This window comes from Loxodonta africana, chromosome 24 (genome assembly GCF_030014295.1).
Source record: "Loxodonta africana isolate mLoxAfr1 chromosome 24, mLoxAfr1.hap2, whole genome shotgun sequence".
Taxonomy (NCBI): domain Eukaryota; kingdom Metazoa; phylum Chordata; class Mammalia; order Proboscidea; family Elephantidae; genus Loxodonta; species Loxodonta africana.
In genome coordinates this window covers 48320561-48337340 of record NC_087365.1, presented here as the reverse complement: position 1 = coordinate 48337340, position 16780 = coordinate 48320561, and the positions used below count along the sequence as shown (strand labels likewise).

At 46.3% G+C, this 16780-nt stretch overlaps 1 protein-coding gene, 1 long non-coding RNA gene and 3 other non-coding genes across 10 annotated transcripts in view; 1 reads left to right on the top strand and 4 right to left on the bottom strand.

Moving 5' to 3' along the window:
- Window positions 1–1893: 1893 nt before the first annotated feature.
- On the bottom strand, window positions 1894–7888 carry LOC104846055 (uncharacterized). 2 transcript variants are annotated; one of them, XR_010319298.1, is made up of 3 exons: window positions 6614–7888; window positions 6229–6313; window positions 1894–5675 (listed from the first exon to the last, which is right to left on the bottom strand). It is a non-coding gene; the product is annotated as an uncharacterized LOC104846055 (long non-coding RNA). The 2 variants fall into 2 exon arrangements; XR_010319297.1 differs by having other exon boundaries at window positions 6229–7888.
- On the bottom strand, window positions 6415–6506 carry LOC111751158 (small nucleolar SNORD12/SNORD106). The gene has a single exon (XR_002786245.1). It is a non-coding gene; the product is annotated as a small nucleolar SNORD12/SNORD106 (small nucleolar RNA).
- Window positions 6748–6838, bottom strand: LOC111751159 (small nucleolar SNORD12/SNORD106). Its single transcript, XR_002786246.1, has one exon. It is a non-coding gene; the product is annotated as a small nucleolar SNORD12/SNORD106 (small nucleolar RNA).
- On the bottom strand, window positions 7715–7805 carry LOC111751160 (small nucleolar SNORD12/SNORD106). Its single transcript, XR_002786247.1, has one exon. It is a non-coding gene; the product is annotated as a small nucleolar SNORD12/SNORD106 (small nucleolar RNA).
- A 707-nt stretch (window positions 7889–8595) lies between the features above and the next one.
- ZNFX1 (zinc finger NFX1-type containing 1) overlaps window positions 8596–16780 on the top strand; it is a 30236-nt gene continuing 22051 nt past the window's right edge. For 2 of the 5 annotated variants that reach the window (XM_064276187.1, XM_064276185.1), the window contains exons 1-3: window positions 8624–8708; window positions 11600–11757; window positions 14383–16191. In XM_064276187.1, coding sequence (XP_064132257.1) covers window positions 11697–11757; window positions 14383–16191 — 1870 coding nt within the window. In that variant the 5' untranslated portion in view covers window positions 8624–8708; window positions 11600–11696. Of the gene's footprint in view, window positions 8709–10597; window positions 10728–11599; window positions 11758–14382; window positions 16192–16780 lie in introns of those variants that run through there. The other 3 variants (XM_064276186.1, XM_003411760.4, XM_023550364.2) reach the window with 3 other exon arrangements.

Below are 16780 nucleotides of genomic sequence, written 5' to 3'. Positions count from 1 at the left end.
AAAGCTTGATTCCATCCATGTCATTAAGGTCGACTCTACTTTGAGGAGGCAGCTCTTCCCCACTCGTCTTTTGAGTGCATTCCAACCTGAGGTGCTTATCTTCCAGCACTGTATCAGACAATGTTCCACTGCTATTCATAAGGTTTTCACTGGCTATTCTTTTCTGAAGTAGACCGCCAGGTCCTTCTTCCTAGTCTGTCTTAGTCTAGAAGCTCAGCTGAACCTATCAGCCGTGGGTGACTCTGCTGGCAGTTGAATACCAGTGACATCGCTTCCAGTAACACACAAGCCCCCACAGTACGACAAACTGACAGACACATGGGGGCTTTATGGAATTCAGACATGGCTTTATTGAATTCACAACTCTTTAAGTAGGCATTGTTGGAAACCCCATTTCACAGACAAGGAAACTGAGGCTTAGAGAGGTGAAGTAATTTGCCCAAGGATGAGACTGAAGCATCAAATGTTTGGTGGGATTGTGGTGGGACTTGAAGGTAGGGTGGCAGTTTGCAGAAGATTTGAGCCTCCAAGGCTGTGATGGTTAAGATTGTGTGTCAACTTGGCTAGGCTATGATTCTCAGTGTTTTGGCAGTCATATAATGTTGTGATCAATTCTCTGTTGAGATTTGATACATGATCAGCCCTGTCTTAAGTCATCTAGTGCTGCTATAACAGAAATAACACAAGTGGATGGCTTTAACAAAGAGAAATTTATTTCTTCACAGTAAAGTAGGCTAAAAGTCCAAATTCAGGGCGTCTGCTCCAGGGCAATGCTTTCTCTGTCAGCCTTCTCAGCAAGCTTCCCCTGGACTAGAAGCTTCTCAGAGCAGGGACCCAGGTCTAAAGGATGCACTCTGCTCCCGGCACTGCTTTCTTGGTGGTATGAGGTCCCCCCCTTTCTGCTTCCTTCTTTCCTTTTTCTCTCTTCAGAGATAAAAGTGGTGCAGGCCACACCCCAGGGAAACTCCCTTCACATTGGATCAGGAATGTGACCTGGGTAAAGGTGTTACAATCCCACCCTAATCCTCTTTAACATAAAATTACAATCACAAAATGGAGGACAACCACACAATACTGGGAATCACGGCCTATCTAACCACGTTGATACATATTTTGGGGGGACACAATTCAATGCGTGACAACCCCTAGTTGAAGGGGAGTTTCCTTGGGTATGTGTCCTGCTTCGAGTGTGGATGCACATTCAGGCAGGGATCAGAGGCTTTTGCTCATTCTGGATCCTGCAGCTGGCTCCTGTTCATCTGATCTCTGGTTCTTGGGATTTGATCTAGCAGCTTACATGCGGTCTTGCCTGTTGATCTTGGGATCTGTTGATTCTCCCAGCCTGTGAGCAACAGCCCTGCTCTCTGGCCTGCCAATCTTGGGTCCGCCAGCCTCTGCGGCTACGTGAATCAGAAGGCTCCTTCCTGACTCTTGGACTTGTGACGTTATAGCCTCTACAACTGCGTGAGCCATTTCCTTGATATAAATCTCTCTATGTATATACTTATATGCTTTACTGGTTTTGCTTCTCTAGAGAACCTAGCCGAAGACAAAGGCCTACCATTGGCCCCGAAGCTCAGCGAAGTTTGGTCTTGGCAATGACAGCAAACCTGACAGACTCAGGTGGTTGGGAAATCTCTCGGGAGTTTCTTGGGCCCCTGGCTGGCAGCCATTTGGAGCCACTTCTTACCTCAGAGATGGCTCACCAAGGAAGTCCACCAAAAGTGCTTGAACTTTTTTTTGTTTTAGTTGTGGTAAAATATAAATCACAAAAACAATTGTCATTTTAACCAGTCTTAAATGTAGAATACATTCAAACTTTTAAAAGCTGGAAAGTGGCTCCTTCTACTATCCCTTAAACTTCATTTAAATAAGCCCATTGCCGTGGAGTCAATTCCAACTTATGGCAGCTGGTGGATTTGAACTGCCTACCTTTTGGTTAGCAGCCAAGCTCTCAGCCACTACGTCACCAGACCTCTACATGCTGCAAGTAAGCTGAGGGTTACAAACTCAAGTCAGTCTGACAGGGTTTGAGTTCTGGCTCTGCCATTTATCAGCTGTGTGACCTTAGGCAACTCACTTCACATCTGAGTCCTTGTTCCCTCAATTTACCCTCATACACACACTCCACCACTAGCCCCTGGCAACCACTATAGTTTTCTTTTAAAAAAATGTGAAATAAATGGAATCATACAATATGTAACTTTCTGAGACTGGCTTCTCTGAGCAAATTGGGTTAAAAATATTACATCCCTCTTAGAGTTGTTGGAAGAATAGATGGTTAATTATATGTAAAGAGCTATGATTAACACGTACCAAGGGCTCAATGGGGCAGTTCTACTCTGTCCTTTAGGGTCGCTGAGTCAGAATCGACTCGCCAGCACTGGGTTTAAGGGCTCAATAAGAAAACCCTGGTGGCGAAGGGGTTAAGTGCCACGGCTGCTAACCAAAAATCAGCAGTTTGAATTTACCAGGCGCTTCTTGGAAACTTTATGTCCTACACGGTTGCTATGAGTCGGAATAGGCTCCACGGCAACGGGTTTGGTTTTTAGTTTTTTTTAAAGGTTTGACAAATGTTAGCTATTGTTACTATTATTACTGCTACAGGGACCTTATTCTGTTTCTCCCTCTGCCAGCAATGTCAGCTCCCAAGCAGGCAAACATTTTCCTGTTTTGTTCACTAGTGTATCCCTAGTGCCAAGGCCCATAGTGAAAAACCAAAACCCATGGCTGTCGATTTCTACTCAGAGTAACCCTGTAGGACAGAGTAGAACTGCCCGGTAAGTTTTCCAAGTCTGTAATCTTTATGGAGGAAGAGCCCTGGTGGTTCAGTGGTTACGTTCTTGGCTGCTAACTGAAAGGTCAGGAGTTTGAACCCACCTGCTGCTCTGCAAAAGAAAGATGTGGCAGTCTGCTTCCATAAAAATTACAGCTTTGGAAACCCTATGGGGTAATTCTATCCTGTTCTACAGGGTCGACTATGAGTCAGAATTGACTCAACTGCAATAGGTTTGGTTTCGATTTTTTAATCTTTATGCAAGCAGACAGCCACATCTTTCTCCCATGGAGAGTCTGGTGAGTTCGAACCACCGACCTTTTGGTTAACAGCCAAGCACTTAACCACTGTGCCACCAGGGCTCTTTTGGCACATAGTAGATAATACTTACGGAATGAATTGTTGTATGAATACACTCTTTAAGAAACATTTTGTGGGCCCCAAGATGTGTCTTCAGGCTGACAATTTGTGCGTGATGTTCAAGGAATCAGTTGTCTTTTTGCTTTAGTCAACACCTGCTATGTGCGAGGTATAGCTCTAAAAACTGCAGCGGATGTAATGAATAGAAGACATTCCTGGCTGGAGTAGGAGTCAGCAAGTTGGAGAGCAAAAAGGAAGGGCATTGGTTTGTCAAACAGATCAGGGTTTATGACCTGATTCTGTCTCTTGTATGGAGCTGGGAACCACAGCTCTCCAAGCCTCAGTTTCCTTACTTGTACAAACAGACTAAGGATCCTGCTAGTTCTCCCCTCACAGGTCTGTGACAAGTAGCAAAAGTGTGTGTGTCAAGTGCTTCAGCAGTCCCGCCACAGTGTCTTGAGTGGCCTGCCATGTGCCATGCACTATGCCACATGCTGCAGAGGCAACCGCAGAACAGAGAAGTCAGAGTTGCTACCTGCATGGAGTCATAGGCTAATGGGGAGAGACAGATGATAAATACGCAGAAAGCAAATTAGCCTGCTGACCATCAGACTGGGGCCCTGGTGGCACAGTGATTGGCTGCGAACCAGAAGATTGGCAGTTGGAGTTGCTCCTTGGAAATCCTATGGGGCACTTCTACACTGTCCTATAGGGTTGTTATGAGTTGGAATTGACTCAATGGCAACAGTTTGGTTGGTTGGACCATCAGACCAGGAGCCCTGTGGCACAGTGGTTAAGCACTTGGCTGCTAACCAAAAGGTCAGTGGTTTGAACTTCATGAGATTACAGCCTTGGAAACCCTATAGGGCAGTTCTACTCTGTCCTACTGGGTCACTATGAGTCAGAACCGACTTGATGGCAACAGGTTTAGGTCATCAAATCAGGATGCTCTGAACAATATAAACATTCTAAGGAGGCATAGGAGGCCTGGAAAAATAATTTAACAACCCTTCTCCTAAGTGAGGAAATGCTGGTGGGGTAGTGGTTAAGAGCTACGGCTGCTAACCATAAAGGTCATCAGTTAGAACCCACCAGGAACTCCGTGGGAATCCTGTAGGGCAGTTCTACTTTGTCCTATATAACCTCTGAGTTGGAATCGACTGAATGGCAATGGGTTTGGGTTTTTGAGTCCTCCTAAGTCGATAGCACTGTTTTCTTTTTTTAAGTGATGGCTGCTTTCTAACCAATAACATTCCCAGGCCATTTCTATGGTCCCACCTCCAAAACACTACCGCCGCCTCCTCCTCACTGACAGTATCCAAACCCAAGTTGGTCCTTAATTCCTCTTTAGAGTCATCAAGGGTAACCCTAAACCCTATAAAAGTCCCTCTCCAGTGCCCCTCAAGGTTTGACCACAGGGGTGTCCCTGGCTAATGCACTAGAGTCTCAAGTTCTCTAGCTTCCTATTAATTCAGCCATACATGTTGGCTGGAGGTTGACAGGTAATGAGCATTTCCTCCCCAGCTCCATCCCTCTAGGTCACAGCTGCCTGACAGGCTCCCTCCCCTCACTTGGAGCCTCAGGGTGGTAAGAGAATTGCTGCTGCTAGCCTTGGGTTATTATACTAACCCCTTGGGGATTCCAGGCACTGACCACGCCCCTACAACCACTGTAACTAAATTCATATATCCTAATTTGGCAAGGCACATTTCCTCGCCGATACCCTGGAATACGCAATAGGTGCCCTGATGGCACAGGGCTAAGGGGGTTCAAACCCACCAGCCGCTCCACTGGACAAAGATGTGGCAATCTTTACAGCCTTGGAAACCCGATGGGGTAGTTCTACTCTGCCATATACATAAGGCTGCTGAGTCAGCAATGGGTTTCGGTTTTAACAGCCAAATCTACTTGGCTGTACCAGAAACTAGGGTAAGCATTTTATACAATACACCTTTAATCCTCACTGTCATTATCTCCATTCTGCCAAAGAAGCTGAAGTTCAAGGGTGAGATAATGTGCCCAAGGCCGCACAGCTGATATGGGGACCCACAATTCAAACCCAGCCAGTGATTGAACCAACGCTCCAACTTTTCTGCCTTTCTTAGGAGGGGGTAAAAATTTGGCCAAGATTCAGGAGCAGGAGAATTAATCTACTGCACCAACACGTGTTGTTAGGAACCAACTGCCTGATAGGGAATTTCCTTTCAATAAAACCTGGGATCAAGAATTACTCAAATGAAACTTGTAGATAACCAGTTCCGACTTGATACCCCTGTTCAAGGTTTTTCACCAACAGTTAGACCAAATACAAGAACACTGATTTAAAAGATTTTATTTTCTTTTTCCAAATCGGAAAACAAAGCTAGAAAGATCACAAAGACTTAAAAAAAAAAAAAGCACAGGTTTTTCAACTCTGGATATTGCTGAAGTTATGTACACAATCACCCTAGGATTCTGGTGCAGTCTGTTCCACCTCTCAGTAACACACAGGGTGTTTTTCAAAAGGCCTTGTATTCAAAATCCATGGTTGAGAAACTTACTAAAAATAAAACAAAAACGTGCATTAGCTAGTACTCCATTCTGGTGTAAAATGCTACTTGTTAGGGCAATGGGAGCATCTGTTTGAGACTTAGCTATTCAGAAAGAACTAGGTGGATGCACAAACAAGTAGCAGACTAAGGGAGCCAAGAGACTTCCAATCACTGAGACAAACCACCTACCATCTACAATCCAATACCTATGTTGTCTAAATTCTTAATCTCATTATTAAAACAAATCTTTACAGGAAACAGAAGCAATAGATCTAGAATGGGACCCACACTACCGGAAAACTTTAAAAGGTACACTATCTGCCAAAGCATACATAGTAACTAAAAATGTTCAATAAGCTTTTTTCCTTTCTTTATTCCTGAAAGACCTAGTAGTGCCGCCAGGGTAGTATCAGTCGTACCGAGAGGGGAGTCATTCTTAACCTCCTGCCTTATACCCAAGGTGGAACTGGGCCCTGAGGTTACTCCCAACTGGGCCTCTCTACCACTACCCTACTTAATTACCATTTCACTGAAGAAACCGCCACCTTGCAGAAAACTCACCTACTACAGAAGACAGACAAGCCGGGGGAAGACACCAGGCTGTGTCATCAACCCACTTCTTGCCCTGTGACACGTGCCTCCCGACCTGTACAAAGCAAACAGATAATTCCTTTGAGGGGGGGTGGTGTCAGGCTGTGGGGAGAACAAGCCAATACCTACTTAAAAAACAAGGATTTCATCCTTGGGGCCAATGCATCAGACAAAAAACTGGCTAGTAGTTAAGAGATCAACATGGTCGATCTGATGGGGAAAAAAGTTCTGTCATCAGCTGCAATGGCCAGAAACTAAGAAGCAACCCTGTGTTAACAACCAATATGAAACAGTTACTGTCCCTCCTCTCCCAAATCTTACTCGGGTGACAGAAACAAATGTGGGCATCACTTACCAAACCTTTTCCACACCAGGACTCCTCCTGGTCCATTCAGATTCCCGCCAGCAGCAAACCTAAGATGAAAACACAGAAAGATCAGCTCCTGCCAGCTACATCCCCAAGGGAGACAGGGCAGAGGAGCTGCTCAAACTGGCATATCAGACAGAAACTGGCTTAGAGAAGTTAGATCAACATGGTCGATCTGTCGGGGAAAAAAGTTCAGTCATCATATATGCCAGCAGGAAGCTTACAGCTTTGACAGCTGCCTCTAAAGGCAGGTATTTTATTTCAATATAGACACTGAAAGTGCCTTGAACGAAGAGTAAGATCTAGCTGGTCTGCGTCCACGTTTGCAAAGTTATTCAACATTTGAACATTTCTGTGCTGTGTCCTGTTGCTGGCACAACAAATACCTCTGGACCCCTATGAGAGGCCAGTGCAGCTGGGGAAAGTGACTTTCATAAAGATTAGGAAGATAAGAGATAACCACGTGCTCCCAAGAAATTCTGCCCTTTCGTGTCTCAACCCTGGACTCAAGGAAGTGAGAAAGTTATGCAGTTGGGAATTAGTTCGAGTGGCTAACTCAACAGAAAGTAGTTCTCATAAGAGAGCTGGAAAGTCCACACGTTATCCACCCACTTGGAAGTTTAAAGGCATAAGAAATCTATTTGCCCAGAAACACAAATGAGTGGAAGCCCAAATCGTGGTTTAAGGGGCACTGAACACCTTTTACAATTAAAAGATCATTTCACATCGAGCCATTAGTTCTCCTGAACCTCAGTTTCACCAATAAGCCTGGTCGTGAGAACTGCAATAAAGCATACAAAACACTTTAAGTACCTATTACCTAAGAGATGCTCAATTATTAAACCTTCCAATTTTTAATTTTTTCTAGCGAACTAAAAGTCCCCTCAACAGGCCAGTAGACAAATGCTTACCCCAGAGGTCAGGAGACCGAAGGCTGGAAAAGTCCGCACCGGGTGCCTTCGGTGGCCCAGCGGCGTCCCACTTCAACAGCCATCCTGCACGCTCCGGCCGCGCTAACCTGCGAACAATGGAAGGGCATGGATCACCATCTTCCCACGATCAGAAATAAACAGGGCCGGGCCGTTTGAGACTGGTATATCAGAACCAACTGGCAAGTGTTCAAAGACATCAGCATTGTCGATATGATGGGGAAAAAAGTCAAGTCATCACTTATACCAGCCTGGGGCACCTCGGGCCCGTACGTTAGCCGTGGGTTTTCCCAGCTCCAGCTTACCTTCCCCACGGCCCTAAGGCCTACCTAGCTCAGAGCCAGAGAAATCACAAGGAGGGGGCAACTACCATGGCCGCTGGAGGAACGGTGCAGAGACCGGAACGGAGAAAGAGGGCCACAGAAAACAACAGGGTCTACACTCACCACATACGGTAGCAAACCGGAGGTCCCGGGAGGGACCCACATCGGGTGGACCCGAACTACAGACACCACTGCCGGCAGCACCCCAAACGAGAAAGGAAGAGAGACGGCGTGGACCTCACTTATATAGCCACAGGAGGCTCTCGAGCCTGCGCACTGGCCTCGAGACGCTTCCCCTTCCCTTCGCGCCGCGCAGGGACCCCTGGGAGATGTAGTCTCCAAGTTGCCCGGCTCGAGGCGATCGGATGGTTGTCAAGGCCGCGTCTAGCCCCGCCCCCCTCCCCGTACACACTAGGCCACCGGGGTCGTCCGCTTCGCCGCCATGTCGCGCTTCGCACGCACCGAGGTGCCGGTCGGGGCCACCCCTCATCGGGGGCCGGCTGAGGCCTGCGACAGCTTTGGGCGCAGTTAGCCCGCCCCCCGCAGTCCCCGCCCCTCAGCCGAGCCGCCGGCCCCGCCGTCAGGGAAATCCGAGGCGACTCTGCGCGTCCTCCCGCCCCTGCCGGGCTGAGGGCGGGGCGCCCGGCCCAGGCCCGGCCCCTCGCTCACCGCCCCGCGGCCCCCTCCTTCCCCGGGCCGCCCGCCCGGCTCCTCGCCCCGCCCAGAGTGTGCCGGGAAAGGAAACCGAAAGCGTGCGGGGCCGGGCGGGGCCGCGGAGTTGCTTGGGCCAGAGCGAGCCGCCGGCGGCTGCGAGAGGACGCGCCGGAGCCGGTGAGTGGCCCCCGCTCCGCGCCCCGGCCCCGCACCTGCTCCTGTCCCGGCGCCGCGTCGGCCCGCCGCTGCCTGAGCCCCGGCGCCCCCTCACCTCCTCAGCATCCGGTCCTCTCTCCTCAGCACCCCAGCACCCCTTAGAGTCCCATCCCCTCCTCAGCGCCCAACACCTCCTTCAGCCCCTGCCACCGCCCCACAGCGCCCCCGTACCCTCACAGCGCCCCCGTACCCCCTCAGCGCCCCCGTACCCCCACAGCGCCCCCGTACCCCCTCAGCGCCCCCGTACCCCCTCAGCGCCCCGTACCCCCTCAGCGCCCCCGTACCGCCCACAGCGCCCCCGTACCGCCCACAGCGCCCCCGTACCCCCTCAGCGCCCCCGTACCCCCACAGCGCCCCCGTACCCCCTCAGCGCCCCCGTACCCCCACAGCGCCCCCGTACCCCCTCAGCGCCCCCGTACCCCCACAGCGCCCCCGTACCCCCTCAGCGCCCCCGTACCCTCACAGCGCCCGCCTTTCCCACACCTCCCTCAGCAACCGCATCACCTCCTCGGTGATCTCCATCATTTCCTCAGCACCTCTTCACTTCCACTGCCCTCAGCACCTGCACCGCTCCACTCAGTGCCCCCGTCACCCCTTAGCGCCTCATCCCCTTCTCATTGCCCGACGTTTTCATCCCGCACCTCCACCGCCGCTCCGTGCCCCCGCATCCCCCTCAGCGCCATCATCTCTTCAATCATCTCTTCAGTGTTCCCATCATTCCCTCATCACCTCCTTCACCTCCTCTGCCCTCGGCACCTCTATCGCCCCATCACCCCCTTCCATTGCCCCATTACCACATCTGCCTCTGACTTCATCATCAACTTCCCCTGTATCCCCTAGCCGTCTGTACCCTCACTTTCTGCCCCAGCCACCCTCCCTTATCGACCTTTGTCTTCAACTCCTGTCATCTCATTCATCCTCATCCTCAGCACCCAAGACTCCCCATACCTATTTCAGACACCCCCATTATTTCAGCAAGCCCCCCACCCTCTTCTTCTTGAGACCCTCAAACCCCTTAGCAATCTCCCATCTGCCCTGCTGCTCCCCGCTTCAGCCTTGTGATGCTACCTTCCTTTATGCCACCACCCAACCCTAGCTCTCCCTTTATCCCATAATATTTCCATCAGGACCCTTGTACTCTCTCAGGACCCTGGAGACTGCCCCTGGAAACCCAACTCTGGCCTTCTTGCTTCAACCTTTTTTTCATTCCACGCTGATAATTATCTTTTGCTGCTAATTCTGACCTGCATACCAGCTTATCCATCCCTGATTTTCTTCTCCTGCCCTTTGGCCCCAAGTCCCAAAGAAACTCACTTTAGTCTGCTTTTTTTTCATAGCATTTTCTGTTCCCATATCTTCCTCCCTTTCCTTGTCTTTTCTAACATTTCTTTTGTCTCAGAAAATTCCTGTTTTGTTTTGTTTTTTAACAAGAAGGAGAAGAAATTTTCTCTCAGGGAATTCTGGGGGGGGGGGGGGGGCGGGGGGACCAGAAAACTAAATATTGAATCTGAGCTATGAGAGCCGGGTTTGATAAGATGAGGGAAGAGACTTGCCAAAAATATTCCCAGCAGGAAGGAAAGGGACTCCCTTTCTGATGAGAATAAAAACTATTCCACCTACAATGCCAAATCTATTCAAAGTTTCCAACTATGAATATTAGAAAACTCAGCAAGGGGAACGGACTCAAGAGGCCTTTTGCTGAGTACTCTGAGTCACGCACTCTATTCCTAGCCCCAGCTCACGTGATATGTATAAATTAGATTGAAAGTTCCCTCAAAGGGGCATTCTTTTCCTCTTACAGGACCAGTGTCAAAAATCATCAAGATAGAAGAAAGAGAAGGAAAGAATTGCAGATTTCTAAGTAGTCCTGAGGAAACAGCACTCTGTCCATGCTAAGCATCCTGGTTACTGAAATGTGTAATTTCTTTTCTCTTGATGCAGTAGAGCAAAGAGCTTAATCAGTTGGCTGTGTTCCAAAGAGTACGTTAAGGGATTAACTGCTCACTAATTATTTATAGACTATTTTTTTTATAGAGTAGTATAAACTATTAACTGCTGTATAAGTGCTGGATGCGATGGCGAGTACATGGTTTTGGATTAACAAAAATGTACTCCTCTTTACCCTGGCAACAATATTTGTCTGCTTTATAGGAAAGGAAAATGAAACCTAGCAACTGATGAAGTAACTTGACTAAAGGCATAAACCAAACATTAATTATGAATGGGAGTTGATGACATTTCTTCTACCCCATGAAAGTGCAAGGATAAAAGGAAGGATAACCTTAAAATTATCTAAATTGTGGATGTAATGTTTTATATCATAATTGGGCATTGTTGTGGGTTGTGTCCCCAGAAATATGTATTGGAATCCTAAGCCCTACACCTGTGGATGTAATCGCATTTGGGAATAGGGTTTTCTTTGTTATGTTAATGAGGCCATATAAGTATCAGTATAGGGTGTGTCTTATACCTAATGACTTTTGAAATATGAAAAGAGCAGATTAAAAAGAGTGAAGCAAGCAAAAAGGGGAAAGATAGATGCCATGTAGAGATTGCCAAGGAACTGAGGAACAGAAGCTAAAAAAAACAAAGATTTTCCCCTAGAGCCTGTTTCCTGAATTTGGACTTCTAGCCTCCTAAACTGAGAAAATAAATGTCTGTTCATTAAAGCTACCCACTTGGGGTATTTCTGTTACAGTAGCACTAAAAAAACTAAGATAGGCATTCACAGAGCTGAGTACTTGTGCCCATCATTAAAATCTCCGTTTAACTCTTAGGTAACAAATTATTAAGATGTAGAGACAGTAAAATTGTCTCAATGCCATTTTGGGGTTTTTTTTTTTTTTTTTTAGATGGCTATGTTTCAAGAGCGCTGATAACTCTCAATCTGTCCAGATTTCCAGATAACTGAAAGTAACGTGAATGTGAAAAAATTCAGGTGACTCAGAAATGGAGAATAGAAGACCTTGGCCAGAGTCCAGGCCCAGGAATCCCCATAACAACCACAGAGGTGAGCAAGGTTTCACATCTAATGGAAAGAAAATTCTAATGATAACAGAAGGAAATTGGGTTCCCTGTGAATGAGCAGGACTGTCTAAGATTGCTTGCATGTCTCAAGAATGGCTTATTCCTTAGCTGCAGCATGAATGACTCTGAAGAATAGATAAAGCTGTCTCCTTTTCTTAAAAGATCTGATGAATGAGTACAGCTTATTTTAGCAGAAATAGAGATGGGGTGTCAGAAATGGAAACACCTACCTGGTCTAGAGCAGTGCTATCCAATAGAAATATAAGGCAAGCCAAAATGTAATTTTTAATTTTCTAGTAGCTTCATTTAAAAAAAATAGTGAAACTAATTTTTAAAATTCAGTACTAATTTAATTTTTTAACCTAGTATATCCCAAATATCAGTATTTTACAATTGAACATTTTAATTATTGTAATACTTTAATAATTTTAATAATATCTTTTACTTACTCTCAAATACTCAGAAATTACCATTTCAAGATTTCATCAGTGTAAAAAAAAAAGTTTAATGAGCTTTTTAACTTCTTGGTGCTAAGTCTTTGAAATCTGGTGTATATTTTACACATCTCAATTACAACTAGCAACATTTCAGGTGCTCGATCGCCACTTGTGGCCAGTGACTATGTATTAAACAGTTCAGGTCTAGAGTCTCAGTCACCAAGCAAAGTTAGTTCCACAAGCATCAGTCTACTGCAGTGATTGTTGTGTTTGCTCAGAACTTTCTGAAAAAAAGCGACCAAATGGGCTCCTGCTTTTCCCTGAATTTGCAGCGTGTCACCTGAGATTTAGCTGTGGAGCAAATAAGGAAGAACCATGGAATTTTATTTTATGAGCTGTGGGGACGTTGAAAATATGAGAAATGACACAATTTTGTATTCTACCAAGAAATCAAGTCTTCTAATAGATTAAAATATGAAAAGTAGAACTTTCTTAATGTAAAACAAGAAAAACACATAAATGGAGTTACCATTTGATGTCATGATATGGCACGATAATCTTGAAAATGTGCCTCTGAAGCTTTTCATAACATTTTTATCTAATTTTGTTTTTAAAATCTCTAAGTCATTCATCCAAGTTGGGTGAGTCAGTTCTGGAGGAAAGGAAAGTGAAAAAAACAGGATTTGGGGTATGTTGGCCATGGTCATTCATGAATGTGTGGCAGATCTGTAGAGGAAAACCAGTGTGGCTTCATCCACCGTGTGATTTTGGCTTTCCAGTTTGTGCTGGGTGTGGCCCCCCCTCCCCACCACTTCCTGCCTGATGGTTGGTAATAGATAAGTACCATGGGGATGAAATCAGGCCACAGAAAGGAACAGAACTTAGTTTCATTTTCCAGTTTTCTGAAACAAAACTTAACTTTCTTCTTTTTTTTTTTTTAGTAACAGTTTTGTACTTGTTGTTAGGTGCCTCAGAGTCCATTTCAGCTCATAGTTGACCCCTTGTGTCAGAGTAGGACTGCCCCATAGGATTTTCTTTGCTGTAATCTTTACAGGAGCAGATTGCCACATCTTTCCCCTGAGGAGCCACCGGTGAGTTCAAACTGGCAACCTTTCAGTTAGCAACCGAGCAGTTAATGGTTGCGCCATGAGGGCTCCTTAGAACAGTTTTAGGTGTACAGAAAAACTGCACAGAAAGTTTCTGTGTACTCTTTCTTCCCCCTGCTTACAGCTTCTCCTGTTAACATCTTGTGTTAATGGTGTATTTATTACAACTGAACTGACAGTGATACAATATTACTAGTCAAAGTCCATCGTTTGTCTAATACTCACTCTTTGTGTTAACAGTTCTGTGGGATTTGACAAATGCGTAATGCTACATATCCACCATTGAGTTTCATTTTTCAGTTTCCTCACTATTCAAAAACATCTTGGTTAAAAAAAAAAAAAACTCCACCTTCCCCTTTGCCATTTGAACTGCATTTGCTGATGCCAGGCAAAATTGAAGTAGCATTTTTCTTCATGATTTTATCCCACTTGATGTCTCTGTTGCCTGTGACATAATTGTTTAGTAGAACCAATGATCCTAGAAATCAATAGGGTATTCCCAATAGAAAATAACTACTAGTGCTATTAGTGATAACTAACATTTACTGAGTTTTTATGTGTCAGGTACTGTACTAAGCATTTTATAAACATTTAATCTTTACAGTAGCCCAGAAACTGAGGCTTAGAGATACTGTACAACTTGACCAAGGTTACACAGTGAGGAAGTGAGCAAACCTATATTTGAAGCAAGTATGCTTAGCCTTGAAACTCGTGTGTTGACTACTCTCTGACACTGGCAAGAGACTAGAAGCAATGAGCTCATCTTTTTGACCCTCTGAAACTTACGTCCCAGCCTGTAAAGATTAAATGAGATACTGTATTATTCATTCTGTAGCCTGCGTTAGGCACTCAACAGATATTTATTCCTTTTGCACCCTTTGAAATAGTATTTTCGTAATACATATAGCAACAATAATCATTTATCTTACACTTGGCAGAAACTTTTTCTTTCTCCAAAAACCTGAGCTCCTTTGTTGTTTTAGAAAATGAGTATGTTCATTGTTGTCCTATTGGGTTTCCCTTCTCCCTTGTTTTTTGTGCTTACCTAGTATTCATTGTGTTTAGGGCCTGTGGATGGAGAATTATCACAAAGAGCTAGAAATCAGACCAGTAACGCAGCAGCCGGCGTTCTTAGAAGAGGAGCCAACCAGCCTGAAAGGCATCCTAGGGCCAACAACCATCTTGTTGCTTGCCGGCAAAGGGAAGAGAGGTTTGCAGCCATGGGCAGAAACCCACATCAGGACAGGAGGAACCATGAGGGGCAGGCCGCTGATGAAGCTAGAGGCCAAAGACATGGTCAGGAGAATGACACCAGGCGGAGAGATGGCAACCAGGAGGTAAGGAACCGCAGACCACCATGGCCCAATGAAAACTTCCAGCAGTGGCGGGCCCCCTACCAGAAGCCTGCAGAACAGCCTCAGCAGGTGAAGAGACTGGGCTACAAGTTCCTAGAAAGTCTTCTGCAGAAAGACCCCTCTGAGGTGGTCATCACCCTTGCCACAAGTTTAGGTCTGGAGGAGCTCCTGTCTCATTCTTCCATGAAATCCGCCTTCGTTGAGCTCATCTGCCAGGTTCTTCGTAAGGCTTGCAGCTCCAAAATGGACCGCCAAAGCGTTCTCCACGTGCTGGGCGTGTTGAAGAATTCTGAATTCCTCAGAGTCTGTCTGCCTGCGTATGTGGTACGGATGATTACTGAACCCCTTCCCGACATTCGAAACCAGTATCCAGAACACATTAGCAACATAATCTCCCTCCTCCAGGACCTTGTAAGCGTCTTCCCTGCCAGCTCTGTGCAGGAAACTTCCATGCTTATTTCCCTCTTGCCGGCTTCTCTTAATGCCTTGAGAGCCTCTGGTGTTAACATAGAAGAAGAGACAGAAAAGAACCTGGAAAAGGTTCAGACCATCATTGAACATCTGCAGGAAAAGAGGCGAGAGGGCACTTTAAGAGTGGACACCTTTACTCTAGTGCAATCTGAGGCCGAAGACCATGTTGACAGCTATCGGACCATGCCCATTTACCCTACCTACAATGAAGTACACATGGATGAGAGACCCTTTCTTCGCCCCAATATCATCTCCGGAAAATATGACAGCACCGCTGTTTATTTGGATACTCACTTCCGACTTCTTCGAGAAGATTTTGTCAGACCCCTACGGGAAGGGATTCTGGAGCTTCTTCAGAGCTTTGAAGACCAGGGCCTGAGGAAGAGAAAGTTTGATGACATCCGAATCTACTTCGATACCAGGATTATCACCCCCATGTGTTCATCATTAGGCATTGTCTACAAGGTGAAGTTTGACACAAAACCACTGAAGTTTGTTCGCTGGCAGAATTCCAAGCGATTGCTCTATGGGTCCTTAGTGTGCATGTCCAAGGACAACTTTGAGACGTTTCTTTTTGCCACTGTGTCTAACCGGGAGCAAGAAGATCTCTGCCAAGGAATTGTCCAGCTCTGCTTCAACGAGCAGAGCCAACAGTTGCTAGCAGAGGTCAAGCCCTCTGACTCTTTCCTCATGGTGGAGACAACCGCGTACTTTGAGGCCTACAGACATGTCCTCGAGGGACTTCAGGAGGTCCAGGAGGAAGATGTCCCCTTCCAGAGAAACATTGTAGAGTGTGACTCTCATGTGAGGGAGCCAAGGTACTTGCTGGAAGGGGGCAGGTACGATTTCACCCCCTTGATAGAGAACCCCTCAGCCCCTGGGAAGTCTCTGAGGAACACCGAGGGCTTGAGACGTCCCAGGGTTAATGTCTTAGACCCCACTCAGTGGCCCTCAAAGGAAGCCCTGAAGCTGGATGACTCCCAGATGGAAGCCTTGCAGTTTGCGCTCACAAGGGAACTGGCTATTATTCAGGGACCTCCTGGAACAGGTAAGATAGATAATTTTTTAGAGCACTTGACATCTGCTTATGAGATAGACAGGGGAGGTTTGGCTCTAAGTTCCTAGAATGTCTTATTTAGAACTATTCCCCTGAGATGGGCATCAAACTTGTTTATGAAGTAGTGTCTTATGGTGATTTTCCTGTGGGCACCCACCGGCATACGTAATAATAGACTAAAATCATAAGGTTAGAAAAGATTGCTGGTGACCAAACTTAGGGAGGTAGCACTGTCTGGGAATGACTGTTTTACACACTTCACATACGCTGATTCACTGCATCCTCACAATGACCCTATGCATTAGAATCCGTTATTATACCCATTTTACGGATGAGAAAACTAAGGCAAAGAGATGTTAAATAATGTATTGAAGCTCACACAGATGGTAAGTGACAGGCCTAGGACTTGAACTCAGGTAGTCTGGCTCTAGAGTCCTGGCTCTTCTCTACCACACTGTACTTGCTTCTCATGGAAACACACATCTCTACCTCTTCATCCCCCATATGCCACTCTGTAATCCTGCTCTGGAGCAGTAACTGCTGTTAGCAGTTTGATGTGTGTCTTTCTAGATGTTCTCCA